This window comes from Mytilus trossulus, chromosome 9, assembly GCF_036588685.1.
Source record: "Mytilus trossulus isolate FHL-02 chromosome 9, PNRI_Mtr1.1.1.hap1, whole genome shotgun sequence".
Lineage (NCBI taxonomy): Eukaryota > Metazoa > Mollusca > Bivalvia > Mytilida > Mytilidae > Mytilus > Mytilus trossulus.
The window spans coordinates 50,361,547-50,378,788 of record NC_086381.1 but is presented as its reverse complement, the minus strand read 5'-3'; the positions used below and the strand labels follow the sequence as shown (position 1 = coordinate 50,378,788).

General features: G+C 32.2%; 1 protein-coding gene and 1 long non-coding RNA gene across 2 annotated transcripts; one reads left to right on the top strand and one right to left on the bottom strand.

Moving 5' to 3' along the window:
* The first annotated feature begins 2,013 nt into the window (after window positions 1-2,013).
* On the top strand, window positions 2,014-4,707 carry LOC134683977 (uncharacterized). Its single transcript, XR_010101130.1, has 3 exons — window positions 2,014-2,069; window positions 3,615-3,742; window positions 4,470-4,707. It is a non-coding gene; the product is annotated as an uncharacterized LOC134683977 (long non-coding RNA).
* A 753-nt stretch (window positions 4,708-5,460) lies between these two features.
* Window positions 5,461-16,469, bottom strand: LOC134684722 (uncharacterized). The gene is made up of 4 exons (XM_063544030.1): window positions 16,370-16,469; window positions 12,352-12,415; window positions 11,643-11,670; window positions 5,461-7,108 (listed from the first exon to the last, which is right to left on the bottom strand). The coding sequence occupies exon 4, from the start codon at window positions 7,105-7,107 to the stop codon at window positions 5,461-5,463; it is 1,647 nt and encodes a 548-aa protein (XP_063400100.1). The 5' UTR covers window position 7,108; window positions 11,643-11,670; window positions 12,352-12,415; window positions 16,370-16,469.
* Window positions 16,470-17,242: the final 773 nt, after the last annotated feature.

The following is a 17,242-nucleotide window of genomic DNA, read 5'->3' as shown; positions in this document are numbered from 1 at the left end:
TCATAGCCCCCCCCCCCCCCCCCGAAAATCAAATGGTTGCTGCCAGCAACCATTTGATTTTCGGGGGGGGGGCTATGATGTGGCTGCCTAAGTTCGTGCATGTCTTTATAATTCAATTACACAGAAGATTGATTCGGGTGAAGCTCTACTGTGATAATCATATTCAAGTGAGGTATATTTGCCGTTATTGTTGATAGCATTTCAAACTCCTATAGGATAGTCCTGTGGATAAATAAATCAGTTTTGGAAATGGCAAAAAATCCTTTATGAAATGTTAATCAAATAAAATATTAAAGTTGAATTCTTACCCATCTTGTCATTAGTGTCCTAGATTGAAGATATCCTACATTGTCCTAGCTGCATCCAAGGATTTGTGTAGTTGCTGCATCTCATTTCTTCCATAAAATTTGCATTCACGAATCATGATGTCAATATCAGTGTCGTCTGTCTGAACGCTCGTTTCCGGGTGAACCGTACGGGCTAATATTAATTCTAATGCTATTATTTTGTAACAATTGTTCTGATTGGATGACAGCAAGTGTAAAATTCTCTATCTCCTTGTCTGTAACTAGGGAAGCCGACATTTTGAATTTCGGAATGTATTGACATGCTATTTCTACAATAATAAACAAAAAAACTCACTTGTTGCGCCTAAAAATCTTCTTTTTATCAAATTTTATTACATTTTGAAGCGGCACAGAAGCCATAAAACGCCCGGTGTTTATGTTTGACGCCGGAAGCATAACTATGACGTCACCTAGTGTAGGGACCAAAGAAGATAACATTTTTTCGCGGAATTTTCTTTAATTAAGATTTTACACTGAAATAATGATTGAAATTTAATAATGAACTTGTTTTGCATTAGAATAGAGATAACTGTATTGTATTTGAAGCTTTGCGGACGTCCATCGGTAGTTTTACTGTCGCAAATACCCGTTTACCTGTCTCCGCTCCGCGTCGCCAGGTAAACTAAATTTGCGACAGTAAAACTACCGATGGACGTCCTTAAAGCTTCAAATACAATACAGTTATCTCTTAAACCAAAGACGAAACATTTAAGATTCCATTTAAGGATGTATATTTCTGACTTTTCAGTCTCGTTCAGTCTCGTTGAAATCTCGTTCTTAAATTATTTCCAAAACATATGATAGAAGTGGAAAATATCAATGAATTTTAAAAATATTATAATCAAACATAACTCTGTGAAAAAATTGTGTATTTACCATGAACGGTTTTTGAATAATCCAGTTTTCAAATTTTACGACCATTCAAGTCAGTATTTTTAGTCAAAATTTTGAGAAAATGGGTGAGGGATACAAAAAATGATTTTACAAGAATAATATACATCCCATCTTATTTTGGTCTTTTCAAATTTCTTAGATATGTATTTTTTCAATCATTTATAACAAAAAAGTTGAATTAATCTGCATTTTGTTCTTTAAAATGAGAAAAATCATAAAAATACAAAATTGGCAGTATGGTAAATTTTACACAAAAAAGCATCAAAATATGATAAAACTTTCTTATATTAACACCTACCTATAGTTTTTGTAAGTTAAATTTATTCAGATTGGTCCACTTCATCTTTATGGAAAGTATGAAAAAAAGTTTAATTGTGGAACTGTGATTTTTTTTCACGATAATAGCCCAAAAATAGGTAAAAATCGATGAAAAGTGAGAAAATCATCAAAATTGGGCATTTTCAAAGGGCCGTAGCAAAAAAAGAAGCACACCACCATATGATTTTTTCTTCACCAATTGTTTTGTTACAGTCTTATAAAACTAAAAATCAGGTTAAGAAAAAAAGTTTAATTCTAGAAATTTTTGGCTCCTCAGAGGTGTACATCCTTAAACGGCATTAAATGATTGAAATCTATCCGAGGATTAATAAGTCATTAAAACAAGTAAACATGATTAATAATTGTAAGTAACCGATTGGACCTTAAAAAACTATATGAATGTGGATTCCGTAATTTCCTCGGAGTCTCCATGCCAGTGTAATGGTATTTCCCTTTATTTTTGTACAATAAAATACGGTATAACTACAATTTTGCAAAGACTCAATCAGTGTAAGTATATCGATACTCTGAATCAATTAACATGAAAAAACCTCTGTAATTTCTAATTAATTTTACTGGACACATAATGATATTAAACACACGGGCACCTGGTCAATTCGTCACCTTATTTAAGCCCATTTAAGTCAAATCGGCACCTTTTTTCAGGAAATTTCTGCAATTGATTTTTTAACTGCCACCTTATATTAAAAACGGTTTTCATCTTTTATATGAAAGAAGTTTTTGGTACTCTTCTCTACTGCTGTATATAGTAATACAGACGAGGAAAAAAAGAAGAGAAAACACTTAAATTTTATCACAGATTTTTTTTTGAAAAATCTGCCTTTCCTGATTTTCCTGATCTTTTCAGTGGCAGATCCATAACTTTTTCTGACTGACCTAACGGGGGCCCGCTCCAGTCATGCTCCAATGATTCCCTATATAATCAACAAAATTTTCCCCACAAAAAGGGGGGGGGTTAAATGTATAATGGTAGATGGAGATCCAGCACTGTATATAAATAGAGCACCTAGATTCTACATGTAAAAATATGGTTTCTTTTTCAAAGGAGGTTTAAGGATCAGTTCAATTATATTAGATAGTTTATAAAACAATTATGGGAGTCTTCAATCATAAGTTCACTTGCAAAACATAATAGTAATTTTGGGTGTGGACGTAACCACTGTGGGTTACCCGAATTAAAAAGGGGTGGATTTGACTTTTAATGCCATATTGACTATCAAAGGTGCCCATTTGACCAGGTGCCAAACATGGCAAAATGACCATAATTCAGACACAGTGTTAAAAAAATTAAGATATATACAATTTTTTGTTGAAATGCACACTACACTGGCAGCTTTTAAGCTACTTTAGATTGTAACTTGAGTTATATTTCTTGTAACTAATTATACATGTGTTAAAAATTATACAGTTTTGAATGATGATATTGAAAATAAGGAGATCAATGTAGTATGATTGCCTATGAGATTACTATCTACTAATGTCCATATGAACTGGATTTAAGCATCTATATAGGACACCTTAATACCTTTAACAATGAACAAAGCTCATACTGTCAGCTACAAAAAAATGTATAGCAGGCCATCAAGGCTTAATGACATGACACAATGTTAAATGATATGCCAAGGTAAATCAAAAATGGCAGACTGCATCCAACAACAACTAAATTTCGTATTGACTTGGAACAGGCATAAATAGAATGTACGTGTACTGGGACTGTTGTGTAACAGCACAAAAGAGGAACAAAGTGGTGAAATCGTTTAGAAATTGTTTTGATTCATTGAATTGGAACAAAGCTAAAAAAAACATCTAACATGAAGACAAACAATCAAAACTTAATAGTACTTTCAGTTACTAGTATTGAAAGCTCATTAAAAGCTAATAAAAACTCAAACATTAATATATAAACCATTTTTTCCCTGCCATACACATATACATGTATATATATGTATAGATGTAATTATTAGAGCAATTTGTTTTACAATTTTTGTTTAACATTTTTAATTATCTAATAAACTGATATATTTTTTATTATAGTTTCCAAGCAAGTCAATACATGCAATAACAAAAAAAATTTGGGACAAGACAATGTTTAAAAAACGTGACCAAAGAAAAGAAAAGAAAATGTACTTGTAATCGACACTGGAGAAAAATGGACTCTCCAGGTAAGAAGTTTTATTCTGCAATGACTTTTGTTTAATAGTTTATCTGTTTTTGAATAAAAGAATGTGTATAAAGTATATTTTAGTGGGACAGCATCCCAACAAACAATAAATCAGAAGAGATATCAAGTGGTAAATATTTTGCTTACTGAATCAGACAAAGTTAATACCAAATGTGCCATGCTATAAATTATCCTTTATCTGAAGAAGGTATGAATATACATATATGCAACCGGAATTTTACAGAAAAAAAATCTGTCCTTTATTATGTCTATATATGCTAGCTGCAAATTTTTCACTGCATTTGCATAACTAGTTAGGTTAGTACTTTTTCATCTTTTTAAAATTTTGTCTTGCAAAACAACACATTGCAGGGATAAAGTAAATGCATCAAGTTTTCATTTTATCCATTTTTTTTGCATGTTTACACATTCTTTTTCCCATACAATGTTTTGGTGAAGTTAAATAATAGTAGTTAGTACACATGTTGCCACTTGGAAATATAAATGATATGAAAAATACTATTGTGAGCTCTCTCAAGCCTAGCTTTAGAAAACTGCATTTGTTACTTATTTCAAGAATATATACCTGTTGATTTTGCACATTTTTTTCATAAGAATGTTCATTATATTTTTGCCTTCCAGTTACATTCAGTTCTTGTGAAATTTGACATCTCTTATATAAACATCACAAATGTCTTTTTACTTAATCATCTTTTTTATGTTTACAGAAGAAATTGTCACATGGAAATGTCTTGGGCAGATTAAAAAGAAGAAGTAACTGTGCCAGGAAGCAGTTCCAGTCATTTGCAGCAACAGGACTGTGATGAATAGAACTTTAATATGAATTGAATCAAAATATAGAATTTAACAAACTTGTGTCAGATGATATACTCTTATGATGCTATTGAAGGACATCAATGATGAGAAAGAAGTAAAGGAAAAGACAATAAATGACAGCATATCAAATATCACAATGTATTATATTAAGTCAGTTAATACATTGTTTCAACTACATACTTTACAGCATTTCATTTTAACCATGTGTGAATTTTGTCTATTCAAGTTTAACCAAATGCTTTAAAAGTAAGATATTAAATATTTTGGGCAGACATGTTTTTGTATTTTTCATTTATTTTTCAAACTTTCAAGTTATTACATTCTTCAGTGGCGGATCCAGCCAAAAGCCCATTTTTCAAAGGGGTTTTCCAACCAAGGATAAAGGAGGGTTCTAATCGTGTCTTTCATTTTTAAATTGTTAATTTCCACAATAAAAATAAAACATATAAGCCAAAGATAAAAAAATCAGTCATAAAAAAAATATAATTTTGAAATTCATGTAAAACGCATGTAAAACATGTATTTTACATGAGTTTGTATGAACACGCGTTTTACACATGTGAAGTATTTCATACGTTTTGTAACGCATATTTAATATATGTTTTTGCACGCCTGTTATACGCATGTTGTAAAAAAATGCATTAAACGCACAAAAAACATACGTTTTACACACGTTTTCTTTAACATGCGTGAAACATGCGTGGCACTTTTTGCTGTGTAACATGTATAATTATAAAGAAAACACACTCAAATAAATACATTTTTTTTTTATTGTAATGGTGTTATTTACAAACGTATCAAACAGATTTCCAATAATCATAACAAATAATTATCAGTTATTATAAATTATATGTAATAAAATCCTCTGCATTGAAACTAAATCTAGGGTAATGTATACATGGCGACACTTTTTTGACAATCGTTGACAACCAGAAGATGTTTTGTTTCCCTGTTGTGGCATAAACCCCACGGACCGTTTATTCCGTCATCCTTTGTCAGTATGATTTGATGATCCTTTCCATTAGATGATATTCTGTGTATATTGTGAGACCCCATTCCACCTACATAAACATTTCCCTTGTCATCTACGTCGATACCATAAGGATCAATGAGATCAGAATGACTACAGAATATACTCTCATGTCCTTCAGGAGTTATACGGTATACGTTATTGTTAAATATAATATAGTAAATGTTGCTATTGTTGTCTATACAGAAGGTACGTACAATATTCTTTGTTGTTATACTACGAAGTATATTACCACTGATATCAATCTGACTAATAGTGAAGACTCCATCATACGTCCATATCTGATCATTACTACATGACACAGTATAGCATCCTTTTCCTCCAGGTTTGATACATCTCCCTAAAGTAAGTGTTGTTAGATCTAAGATCTGGAATCCTTTATCCATTAAAGTAATTATGGCCTGATTATCGTCGATCATAGCGACACTATGTGGATTATGTTCTAATGTTATCATGTGAACATCATTCCCGTCATATCCACATACAGAGATGTGTGGTGACTTGTAATGTGACAAGAGTAGTCTCTTTCCGGACACAAAACAACCGTTAATAATTTCAACTTTTGATCCTAATACTGATGTTAGAAACGAATTAGTTCGTTGTATTTCGCCTTCCATTGACTTAACTGGTTCTTGTATTTGTTGTGAATTGTGTTGTAATGCGGATATATGCATTTGATTTTCTGTAAGTGAAATCTTTCCTATAGACTTAAGTACAACGGGAAGATCGTTTGTATCAAATGGATCAAATTCTATTTTGTGTTGCTTATTGAGCTCGTTGATATTGGTTTCTTCTATGTGTGTTTTACTATTCATCAATTTGATTGTCTGAAATAAAAGTATTTCATTACTGATGGTTTCTATCGATGAAAGTTCGTCTATCCATGTCGCTACTGCCGCAAGTCCTTTCTGTGTTTTATGTTTTGCCTCATCCATTTTGTGTTTGATTTTTTTGAACTGTTTATTCAATTCGTCTATGGTTTCCTTTTCAATTTGATCTAGATGAGTGTTAATCTGCTGTCTGGTGGTAGATATCTGTTGGAGGAATTTATTTCTTTGTCTATCAAACTCTTTTTCATCTTTAGTTTGACACTTCAACAATGCAGGAAACATTTCGTTCAAATGATTGATTCTACTCTTAAGATCTGCAAGGGCGGTCCCACTTTTAACGCCTTTTGCTGCTCGATCTATAGAAATGATGGAATCACAGTTTTTATGGGTGTCGGACAAACAAAGATCACAGATGACCTTGTCATGCTGGGTACAGAACTGAGTGGTTCTTTGGTCGGTATGGACATCACAGTCTTTACTGATTTTCAGAATAGAAGAACTAAGATTACTGACCTGGTGAAGTGGTATTACTTTATGCGGCGGATTAAATTTTCTGTGTACCTTTGCGCATGTCTTACAAACTTCTTCTAGGCAGTCATTACACCATGCTTCAGCCTCGATTTTTTCGTCATCTCGTAAACATCCAGAACACAATTTTTTGTCTGTCATTCTAAAAAATAAAAAAAGACTACTGAATATATTTTGAATGATTTTTATTGTTGGAAAGAAAAGTGCAAACGGGATTTCGTTTTGAATTGTTATACATTATGTCTTGTTCGATCCTTTTGATAGGGGTATGTTTTTCTCAGTGGTGAATGTTTTACGCTTTGAATTTTCCTAACATCTACTTTATGTGGTGTCTGGTGGACAGTTGTCTTATTGACATTTATATAACACTGCTGTATTTCATATTGATAAATGTCAGTCTTGTTTCAGCCTTTTGTAGCTTTCTATGCAGTATGGATTTTGCTCATTCGTAAAGGTCTTACGGTGAAATTTGCTTTATAGCGAAACTTATATAAACCATTCAATCAGTTTCAACTCGATTAGTGACATTGTTTGGAGCTGTTAAGTATAAGATTTAAGTCTTTTCTGGGTATGTCGGCCATGCTGACGACTAAACAAAAGAAAGCATTATATAGTATACATAATTACTTCATGTTGTCCAAATATTTTGAATCAAAAAATTTGGGGGAGTAAGGGACAACGGTTATCAAGCAATAATGCCTGGTCGTGCTTCTTGAAAGTTCTGGTCAAAGATTTTGATCCATTTTTTCTTTTTCTTTTTCTTTTGCATTATCTATTAGCTTCTTTCAATAAATATTAGTTCTTATTAATATTACAAAAAATCAATTTAAAGATCATATTATAAACTGAATATTTTGTACAAATAGTTCATGAAAGTCATGTGTAACCTCAAATTAAAAAAAAATAATGCATTTGTTATTCATAACTAAACGCATAGTTTTCATTATAAAACTTATGTACATATACTTGTTTCTGAAGAAAATTAATTGATTTGTCTACATTAAGATACAAAATGCACATGTTATTCAATATCCATGCTTCTTTGTAGATTGTTTTCTATAAGGTGACACTCGGTAAACTACGGTTTCAACACACGACAATTAATTACCTGCTATATTTTCACATCATAACAGACAGAAAAAACTAAAAAATGACGACTTTACGATACGTTTGCGTAAAAAAATGATAAAATCGTGCACAGAAGATTAAGTTTGTTATATATATGTTAAAGGCATTTTCTATATTCAGGCAATAGGTAAAATAACTAAATTTTCAGGCAATTTATAAAATGCCTTACTTTGACAGGCATTATACAAAATGACTAAAATACCTAGTCATTTTGTAAAATGACAGAAATTTTTAAACAAAATTCAACAAATTGCCTGTTCAGTTTCAGGCAATTTGTAGAAGATTTCATTGAGACATATGACAAAAGTAGACACAAACACAATATCTTGCAAATAAGATAAGTAATGGATATCAGATAGTGAATTTATGATTATTTCTTAAAATGACAGGAGGCCAAACTGTTCTTTAATAGAACTTTCCAAACGATTCTTTAGAACGTCCAGAGAAAAGGAGGTTTGTTTATACAAATGACTGATTGTTTGCTTTCAGTAGCAAATATTGCATTTCTAAGACGAGAATGATTTGGATATAATGCATTTTGGGTTATTTCTGCAGTGGATTAATTTGGATAAAGGACAGGAATTACAGGCAGATCTGATTCAGTAAGTTAAAAGCTACAAACTAAAAAATACAAGTCAAACTAACAGTTGTACGTTTTCGTTTGTTTGTGTGTTAAATATTTGCTGTTCATTCATTTTTAATTCATAAACTAGGCCGTTAGTTTTCTCGTTTGAATCGTTTTACATTTGTCATTTCGGGGTCTTTTATAGCTGATTCTGCGGTATATACTTTACTCATTGTTGAAGGCCGTACGGTGATCTATAGTTGTTAATTTCTGTGTCATTTGGTCCCTTGTGGAGAGTTGTCTCATTGGTAATCATACCACATCCTCTTTTTTATAACCATGATAATGTACTTTGAATCTTCTTGGAGCATACGAAAAAGAATATGTTCATGTGTGACGTGTGTGCTAATTGCGCAACCCAATGTTGTTGAATATTAAGTGTTTTGTCAGAAATGGTAATGAAATTGCTTAATAAAGGATAATCCAGGTTTCTCCAAATTTGGTCGAAGTGGCAAAAAGCTGATCAATGTATTTGACAAATATGTGATGTTTTGTCGATTCTGTGGTTGTGTGAATTTGGAATACATTAGTAAATGTATTCTTGATATTTTTACTCTTCATTTTTTCATTCAGTATAATAAAACTGCTCCAGTGTCAGTCTTCAAAGCTTTTTTTTTTTTTTTAACAATTCATTCTTTAAGTTAATTTCAGGCATTCTGTAAAATCCCTATTACAAAATGCCTATCATTTTGTCCAGGCATTTTGTAAAATGCCTAGAAAAAAAGTCATTATGTATAATGACTAAATCTTGCAGGCATGTTAGAAAATGCCTAAAGTTTTCAGGCATTTTACAAAATGCATAAATTTAGAAAATGCCTGTAACATATACATGCATTGGTTCATGAATTGGATAAAAGTTATTTTTTACCAGTCACTGGTTTCATATGACTTTAAACAAGATCATACTTATCAAATTATGTTGACAACGATACAATATATAGTTGATATTTGATCAGCAGTATCCTTCTAGAGAGAAAACGGTACTATTTATTCTGCCATAGGCGACAATACTACCATTTTTTAAATATACCACTTTTTATAATATAAACTTGGATAAAACAGTTATGTGTGGTGTTAGTACTTTATTATTTTGTTTTAAAAATTGACCAGAACACACCGCGAAATCGCGGGCATATACAGCGTGTGAACGTAGGATGATTTTTTGTAAAATATATTATGTATGGAGAATTTCATAAATGGTATCAAAAGCCCTCTCCCTGGACAATCCATCAGTGCTTTTTCTTTTGAGAGCATTAACATGCCGATGGTAGGATATGAATCTTGTCAGACTAAGACCGACTAAGGCTAATTTGAGGGTTGGTTGGAGGGGTCATAATCCTGAAATCCCGGGCTTAAAAACATGAAATCTCGAGATGCAGAATTTATATCCCGAAATCCCGAATATATTCCCCGATCCCGACGTCACGATAAAAATCATGCCTCCCTCTAATCTGTACCCTACTTTACAATATTTTTTCATTCCCCATTTATGGGCATTATGTTTTCTAGTTTATCCGTGCGTGTGTTCGTTCGTTTGTTCGTCCGTCCGTCTGTCCCGCTTCAGGTTTAAGTTTTTGGTCGAGGTAGTGTTTAATGAAGGCATCCGTTTACTATGCCGGGACACATTCTTGTTTTCACATGTTTAACTTATTTGAATATATATGCAACTGGTATGACCCCTTAAATAGTAAACATTTCAAAGAAAACTGACAGAATACAGAGAGTCTCTATATATTAAAGTAACTTAGTAGTATTATCTTAGTTTACATGTAGATAAACGCGAAAAATAATTGTGGTATAATAGTTGTAATTCTTGCGATCTAAACACCAGGATATGGAGAACGCTCTGATTGGCTTCTTATTTTTTTCTTTTTTGTTATCTATCATACGATTGGTTGTTCTTGTGCATGTTCCAAACAGAAAGTCTCGTCTGACTAAAAGTCAGTCTGACGATGGAATCAATATCCGGACTCTTTCTTTGTCGTTTTTCTCCAAAAATAACTCAATCTGAATAATTATAAGAATGAATGTCAAATGCGACTTTGCATGTTACCTATAGAACATAGAAACATGAGGATAAATTTATCGTGGAAGGAAGAGAAGCGACACACAAAATGAGGTCTTCTCGTTTAATAGTATAGAAGCCAAATAGTCTCATGACCAACTTCCGACGGAACTTGTTTATTTTATCCATGCCCACCGTCATTTTACTAAAAAAAAAAATGAAATTTTAGAAGTCTTTTCGAATGATTTTCTAGAAAATATTTCAATAGGTTTCAAAATTTATATTGTAAATTTACACACTGCAGTTATTCATAGATAAATGAAAAAATATATTGTACCCTTACACCCAATCACAGCGCCCCTAGGTTGACTTCCTTCACCTGTCTTTGGATACACAAAAGGCCAACCTAATACTGGGAAAATGAGATAGTACCAAGATAAGATAAGATAAGATAAGAAATTTTATTTTAAGTCGGGTTACATTAAATACAAACATAAGCTCTGTAGAGCTTTTTGCCGATATTAATAACAATAACAAAACACATATTAAGATACATAAAACACACATATGAGACATACAAATTATGATAGCTATATTGCAAGTAAAAAGTTCATAAATAAAAAGCATAGCACATGCAAGCAAAGCACTAAAACTGTAACATAAGCACATGCAAAGCAGAATGAAATAAATAAAGCAAACTAATTTCTTTAAGCTGCATGGAACAAACATTTAACACAAAATAAAATAAAGGTATTAAGATCTGCAGGAGCCACACATGCATGAGTTGCCATTCCAGTTGTTGATCATACTTTTAAACTGGTTTAGGTTTGTCTGCACACGGATCGTGTCAGGCAACTCATTCCATAGTGTAGCTCCAGCATATCTTAATGAATGAAGGCCAAAATGTGTGGTTCTCACCTGTGGAATTTCAACAGTTTGTTGTTTTCTAAAAGTATAAGATACATTTTTAAAATTAATGATATCATGGAGATACAACGGTGATTCTTTATGTAATATTTTAAAAGTTTCTATTGCCATCATTCTTAGGCGTCTTATTTTTAAAGAAGGTAAACCAGATTTTAACAACAGAGTTTCATAATCACTATCAAAATCTTCATATATGAACCTCAAGGCACGTTCTTGTATTTTTTCCATCTTTTTAGTATTACCCTCCCCACAAAAATGCCAAACCACAGGACAATAATTGAAATTAGACATAATATATGAATGATAAATAGTTAACCTTCCCAATTTAGATAGATGTTTTCCAATTCTTTTAAGAACATTTAACTGCCTTGATGCTTTTTTACAAATATCAGAGATATGAGTTTTAAACTTGAGTTGATAATCTATTGTCACCTCGTTTACCTCAGTGTCACATAAAATTTCATTCCCATCCAAATTGAATTTAATATTCCCACTTTTTGATTTATTCCCAACAGCAATAGCCTGAAATTTATCTGGATTAGCTTTCATTTTGTTATTAGCAAACCAATCAATTAAAACAGCACTTTCCTTTTCCAAAGATTTAACTAATCAGAAAGAAACTTCCATATATATGTACCGTTTTCCCTAGAACAGAAACCATATATATCTGGTCTCATTTAAAATATAAAATATTTCTTACGTTGACTTTACTTCTTCATATATCAGTGATGAATTCCTTCTAGGTTAACGTGTATCTTACATATCTGTAAAAGTAGAGTATAGAATATTGATCGTTAATGTAACTGGAGACTCTAGAGAGCCAGTGTCACTCACATGTATGTGTGCATCATTGATAATATATATTGTACCCCGAAGCAAGGACAACTTCCCTGTGATAAGCAGACGGAAGTAGTACCTTCGATGGTTAACAATGAACTTGCTATTGTCCGAACAAACAGTAACTACTTGTTTTATTTTTCAGAAAGAAACTTCCATATATTTCATGACAATATTTAGATCATCTATTTGTTTTGTCACATTTACAACTGTTCCAAATGATATATTTTTGTTAACCCATCATTTTTTTAATTTGAAGCGCACGTTAATTTTTTTTACTACATTGTAATCTATATTCCACTAGAACACACCCGTGATATCGCGGGTCCGTGACTGAATTAAAGTATATAACTATGCGTATCCTTATTTTAGTAGTGGTATTGTCTTCTGACTGATAAAGTCATGCCGATTATAAGATACACAGTTTTCTCTGCTTTCAAATCTTTCTGTTTGGACCCGTCGACCTAGAACTTGTCAATTATTGGTAACATTAATTATTTGGAAAACAAAAGGTCCGAGAATGGAGTATTTTTTAATCAACAGCACTGTCCTATATTAGTTATGAATAAAGTTGAATTCTTAGATGCAAGCTAATAAATTGAAAACTGTACCTATACGCAGTTTATTTTAAGTCCAGATTTTTAGTATTCGTATTGCTATCTAAGAAAGTCTTGCTGATTAAAATACTACAATAGGGAACAATTTGACAATGATTGAATTTAGTAGTGTTAACCTTTTGATTATGACCCGTGTATGTATATATAGCAAAATCCTAAAATACACCGTTGGTGGTGCGCCTGTAAATGTGGAACGTATAGATAAGGTAATAGGTGAATATACTATTGGTATCGGTATCGGATTCGACCCGGAACTTGTTAATTACTGGCAATATTAATTATGTGGAAAACAAAAGGGTCTGGAGCGGTGTAATTTGTAATCTACACCATTGTCCTATATTAGCTATATGTAAAGTTGAATTCTTTGATTTGTCGTTTTTACCCGATGACGGCTGACAAATTGAACCTCGTAATTTTAGTATTATAGATAGATAGATATTGACGTCATGACCATTTGACGGTGTCAATGCAAATATGAAAAAAAAGTCAGACGATTTCCCGAAAAAGACTTTTTTTAAATTTTTAACTGGTTAGTAATATTTTTTTTGCAGGCAATGTCGTCCAAATAGTAAATATATTCTGCTTTGTTTTTATACAGAAAATGCATAATGAGATATGTCATCAGACGATTTAAGTCATGTTGAATTATTTGTTGATTTCATTGTTTTAGTCAATTCTAAGTCTCTCTGTCTTTAACAGTTTTCAAAATAAAGACAATTACACACACACTGGTTTAAAGAGTCATTACAGACCAATTACCCGAATACGGAGACGATTGGTGATTTCAGCCTTAAATTGAATTGTAGATCTTGTTTTCCTGTTTATTTGTTTTGTTTATTTAAGTTTTGTCTTTCTATTACAGTTTAAAGATAAAAGAAAAAAAAGAAAAAAATGGGCATCAAAAACATTTAAGGGAACTAAGAGTTTATTTACTCCAATAAATTTCGAATTTGAATATAATTGCAGATCTTGTCTTGCTAGTCATGTTTTGCTTGTTAAAGTTTTAACTGTCTATTGTACAAGTAGTTTTAAGGTAAAGACTAAAAACACAAAATATCATGGACAAGAAACACACCAATGAAAATTAACTCTAAAAGGAGTCGACAAACAATATCGGGTTTTAACTTAATTGCAGATCTTGTCTTTCTTGTCATGTTTTGCTTATTAAAGTCGTTTAAGGGCAATAACTCATTTAAGGGCAAAAACTCATGATTGATACCTAGGTATCATCAATTCAAATATATTTTCTAGTCAAGAAGTTTCAAGATAAACTTGCATTTTACTCCTAGGTTTTATGCTAAACCAAATCTGAAGTATTGGTTGACACGTGACGTCATTGGATACAACTTCCCTAATAGCCATTTTTGCAAAGTTTGACAAATTAGCCTTTTCTGATCCAGAGGTGAAGATTCTGTTAAAAAATAAAGAACGACCACAGACGAGGGACATTTTCTATGGATTTGGTCAGAAGTTAAAATAAATACGAAAAAACTTTTAAAAACTTAAGTTTTAAAACAGTTTCAAAGTATGGTTTGTTTTAACAAGAGTGCACACACTGAAATGTCTCGCCTTCTTTACTAATCATTGTTATTATGTTGATAGTCCTAAATTTAAAGCTTTAATAATTACATTAGATGCAAGTTTCATTATAATACGTTATTCTGATTGGCTAACATGTTATTCCGTAAACAATTGCATCAGACAATAACATTTATCATGCATGATGACACGAGGTCCCACAAAAAATTGCACAGGTGAATTAAATAAAACTGGATAAAAATCGTGTTTTCATGATTTTAGCATAAAAAATGTAATTATAAGTATTGAATACTTCTTTTTGAAACTTTATAGGGTTGTAAAAGCGTTGACCGTGCGTACATTTTTAGAATGAAGCGCTTCCGCGCTTCATACAAAATGTACTTCGGTCAACGCTTTTACCACCCAATAAATTTACAAAAAGAAGCATTCAATTCTTAATTACAACCGTCACATACACTTACAAATGTAACATTAACCAAGAAACTAAACATTGACCCATGAACCATAAAAATTGGGTCATGGTCAGATGAACCATGCCAGAAGACATGTACAGCTAACAATTCTTCCTTACAATATATAGTTTAATTATTGCTTATAGATTAAGAAAAACAGACCAAAACACCAAAACTTAACACTTAGCAATGAACCGTGAAAAGGAGGTCAAGATCAAATTAAACCTGCGCGACTAACATATACATGATATAGGTCTTAAAATATTTCCATACACCAAATATAGTTGACCTATTGCATACAGTGTTAGATAAAAAAAAAAAAAAAAAAAAAAAAAACATAATTTGACCACTGAACCATGAAAATGAGGTCAAGGTCAGATGATACCTGCCAGCTAGACATGTACACCCTACAATCATTCCATAAACCAAATATAGAAGACTAATTGCATACAGTATAAGAAAAAAAGACCAAAACACAAAAACTTAACTATAACCACTGAACCATGAAAATGAGGTGAAGGTCAAATGACACCTGCCAGTTGGACATGTACACCTTACAGTGCTTCCATACACCAAATATACTAGACCTATTGCTTATAGTATCTGAGATATGGACATAACTACCAAAACTTAACCTTGTTCACTGATCCATGAAATGAGGTCGAGGTCAAGTGTAAAAATGTCTGACGGGCATAAGGACCGTGCAAGGAACGCACATACCAAATATAGTTATCCTATTACTTATAATAAGAGAGAATTTAACATTACAAAACATCTTAACTTTTTTTTCCAGTAAGTCACTGAACCATGAAAATGAGGTCAAGGACATTGGACAAGTGACTTAAGGAAACTTCGTAACATGAGGCATTCGTATACAAAGTATGATGCATCCAGGTCTTCCACCTCCTAAAATATAAAGCTTTTAAGTTGTAAGCTAACATCACTGCCGCCGCCGCCGCTGGATCACTATCCCTATGTCGAGCTTTCTGCGACAAAAGTTGCAGGCTCAACAAAAAACTACACTTAGTGAAGACAAGAAATCAACCAAAACTCAGTAGGTGCATACCAACTATTAATTGTGTTGACTGGAAGAGATTTGATTCTTCAGGTCATCGTATATTCAATGTTTACTAGTATATTTCCTTAGCAACGACTAAATACTTCAATAGGTTGTTGTTTTAAAGCCAGTGTGAGGGTATAAAATCACGTGAATAATTTTTCTATTGTTAAAAAGTCATGTTATGAATTAAAAAAGGGATTAATGTATTCTTACCGTCATTGTTCAACCCAAATTACAAAATGTCGAACGTGGAAGTTATGTATAACGTACCGAATCGATTGAGTTCTTTAAATAGCAGCGTGGATATACAATGGACACAGGTAGTTTAACACGTATGTTTAATTTTAGTTTCAGAAAACTGGTATTAGAGAATTCTCGATATCTGACTTTACTAACGTCATACATAAAGTATACGTAAGAAATCACAATTAAGACTGTATTTGAGATTGAATTGTCTCCCTTTTTCCAAAATGCATTCAGCCATAATTTCGCCTTTATCTTCATATTTTTCCTTAACCTAATTAGGATATTTGAATTAAGACAAAATTAGTGGAAAACGTTTATTTTCAGTTAGGGAATCATGAATACATTGGACAATTAAACAATCTTTTGTTGGTTGATACTGTACTTTTGTGTTTGATAGAAACAAACCGATCAAAAAAAACAGATAAAGCCCAATGCCATTATATAATCGGCTGAATTCTGCTTTATGGTCTGGTGTGGTCTTTTTGAAATGTTTTCGTCTTTCATTTTCTTATACTTCGTCATTCCGAACTTTAATATCTTAGATCGTTAATCTATGTCCTAGCTTAGACTATTTCTTACGAGTTATTTATTGTGAATTGTTGCAACTGTCTTTTTAAACTGATTTTTACCGCCTGCTGTTGCATCGCTTTCTTAACATAGGAGAGGAGAGAATTTTGAGTAGGTAAACATGTTTGTCCACCGCCATAATTTATGCTCGGTCATATGCTACTCAGTGCTTGACTTTGTTGCTGCTTATAATATTTGTGTTGGGTTCGCACATGTTTGCTTTCTCGTTGTAATTCCCTTTCCAAAAAAGAGATTTCGTCAGTGCACAATTAG

What these genes read in the sequence shown, in the direction of transcription:
- LOC134684722 (XM_063544030.1), bottom strand. Translation starts at nt 7,107, where the DNA reads ATGACAGACAAAAAATTGTGTTCTGGATGTTTACGAGATGACGAAAAA.